Raw genomic sequence first — 2,379 nt, 5'->3', positions numbered from 1 at the left:
TGCCTTACTGACGCAAGAAAAAAAAAGAAATGCAGCCAAACCAGCCCGTGCCCATAAACCTCAGAGCATCTGTTGGACACTCACAGAAAGTACAGTTGGTGTCTGCCCTTCACATCAAGTAAGTACAGTCATTTATCTTCTTTCATTATGAGTTTGATATTTAAGGGAAAGTACTGGAAGTTTTGCAGAGCTAGAGATCCAAGCTAAACTTGTCTTGCAGAAGGAGCAAGAGACTTAGTTTTAATTAGACTAACATTCAGCACCTGCTGGAAGTAGTTTTGAATACAGCAGTGAGCTAAATGCAGCCGTTTGTCATAATTCATCCTCAGGTTTATACTTTTTCTTTGACTGCTAAACTTAAAATAAATACAACACGAACGATCATATGATTGAAACAACAAAATCTCTCTTTGGTTACTACAAAGATCGACACTGTTCAGAAATAACATGCTGCAAAACCCATAATTACACAGCTATTCAGCCAAACTGGTTTAACTGAGAAGTGAACGGGCCCCCTCCCTGCTTTCTTTCATTCAGCACCATAATAAGTGGGTCATCCGTCACAAACCCTGACACTGACAAGCATGTTCAGCAGCAATACAGGTAAGACACACAGCTTATCTCCCATTTCCTGATCCTGTGCAGTTGGGCACAAATTAAAAGCCTCACCTTTCCAGGTGAATGCAGTAAATGTTTAAAAAGATCAAATCTGCTGGCTTGTTTTGTGCAAAAAAACAAACTATGTTGACATAGTTGAATTTTTAATTTTTAAAACTTATTTTCTGATGTTCGCACAGACAACCACCCCTCAGGATACAACCTGGGCCCACAGGCGGGCGACCAGGGGTCTCACGGGGGACAGAAGCCTAAAGGAGACCATGGAAAAGAGGGGAGCCACGGTGGAGATGGTCGCCATGGAGGGGATGATCGCCATGGAGATGATCACCATAGAGATGAGCCCCGTGGAGGTGACTACCGTAAAGATGACAACCGTGGAGGTGATCGCCACGGCAATGATCATGATGGCAGTCAGAGGAGACGCAGCCCCGATCGCCAGAGGGACCGTGAACATGACAGCGACCACAGCTCTTGTCGGCATCGCCGCGGGAGCGGCAGTGGCAGTAGCAGTGATGGCGAGGGTGATCATGGAAAACACGGGCACAAACACAGGCATCGTCATGGGAGCGGAAGCCCTGGCCGTGGTCATGGTCACGGTCGTGGTCGTGGTCGCGGGCGTGGGCATGGCCATGGGCCTCCAAACTAATGCAGTGAATCCAGGTGAGACACAAGTATAACAGGAACCTGAACCAGTGATTTGTGGATGAATTAGTCGTACTACTGCTGAATGACATTAATTATCATAATTCCTCTTGCTGAAAATGATCTTTGTAAAGTCGTTTTATTTGACAGATAATTACATAAAAAGCCACCAACAGTCAAAACCTGGTCCACCTACAATCGCCTCAACATCTGTCTTTTAAAGCAGCTTTGCTCCTAATTTTAAACCTCAGCAAAATCCAAATGTATGAGCTAAATTATTATGAAGCGTGAAACTATCCGTAGACACTGTAAACATGTTTATTTCTGCTGTAAAGTTGGACATTTTAACATGGGAGTGTATGGGGATTGACTCATGTTTGAAGCCAGCCTCAAGTAGCCATTAGAGGAACTGAAGCTTTGGTGCTTTAGCATTGGATTAAATTTTTAAGTCCAAGTGTTTCCTGCTTGTTTATTTCATTCAGTTTAGGGTGCACAGGGCAAAATACCTTCTAGAAGCAATTCTGAAATTTATTTTAAAGGATTATCTCAACTAACGTTAATTTAACCAAGTCTTAAAACCTTTTTTCTCCCCAAAAGTTACACTTCTACCACAATCTTCCCCCAACATATTTCCATTCAGGATTCCTTTCGATGTCACGTCCCTTTTATGATTGTCTGGCGCTGCTCAGTATGAAGATAATGTCATATTTCTGTGAGCCAATCAGCATTTAGCACCATTTGGCCCTGAGGCCAACTGGTGGATTGTTTAACTGTCAATAAAACCTGGGCTAACACGTTTTTTGGGACCTAAACCTTCAACAAATAACTGCAAAACATGCTCTTAAAACTTTGATCTTAAGCTTCATGACACAGGATGAAAAGGATGATCTGAAGCTTTAGTGTGAAAAAAAACCTTAACGAGAGATGTTGGCACTTTTTAAAAATGATGTCTCCTTCCATTGAAAAAGTCTGACAAAGAAAGCTCGCTCACATGCTCACCAGCTAGTTAATTCATTTTAATGAGATGTTTGAGAAGCTTCTGGTGAATCCTGTTAAAACTTGTCGTCTTGCTGAAATCACTTAATCTCTGCTGTCTTTTTTTGTGTCTCTCAGGCAGCA

General features: G+C 42.5%; 1 protein-coding gene across 1 annotated transcript in view; it reads left to right on the top strand.

Annotated features, from left to right (window-relative positions):
• The first annotated feature begins 878 nt into the window (after positions 1-878).
• LOC102208071 (uncharacterized) overlaps positions 879-2,379 on the top strand; it is a 3,925-nt gene continuing 2,424 nt past the window's right edge. Inside the window, exon 1 of the mRNA XM_005738699.1 lies at positions 879-1,278. Coding sequence (XP_005738756.1) covers positions 879-1,278 — 400 coding nt within the window. The remainder of the gene's footprint in view (positions 1,279-2,379) is intronic.

Source organism: Pundamilia nyererei, unplaced genomic scaffold (assembly GCF_000239375.1).
Source record: "Pundamilia nyererei isolate P.nyererei 1_Seehausen unplaced genomic scaffold, PunNye1.0 scaffold00085, whole genome shotgun sequence".
NCBI lineage: Eukaryota > Metazoa > Chordata > Actinopteri > Cichliformes > Cichlidae > Pundamilia > Pundamilia nyererei.
The sequence above is the reverse complement of the archived record's forward strand: the minus strand, read 5'-3'. Positions and strand labels throughout refer to the sequence as shown.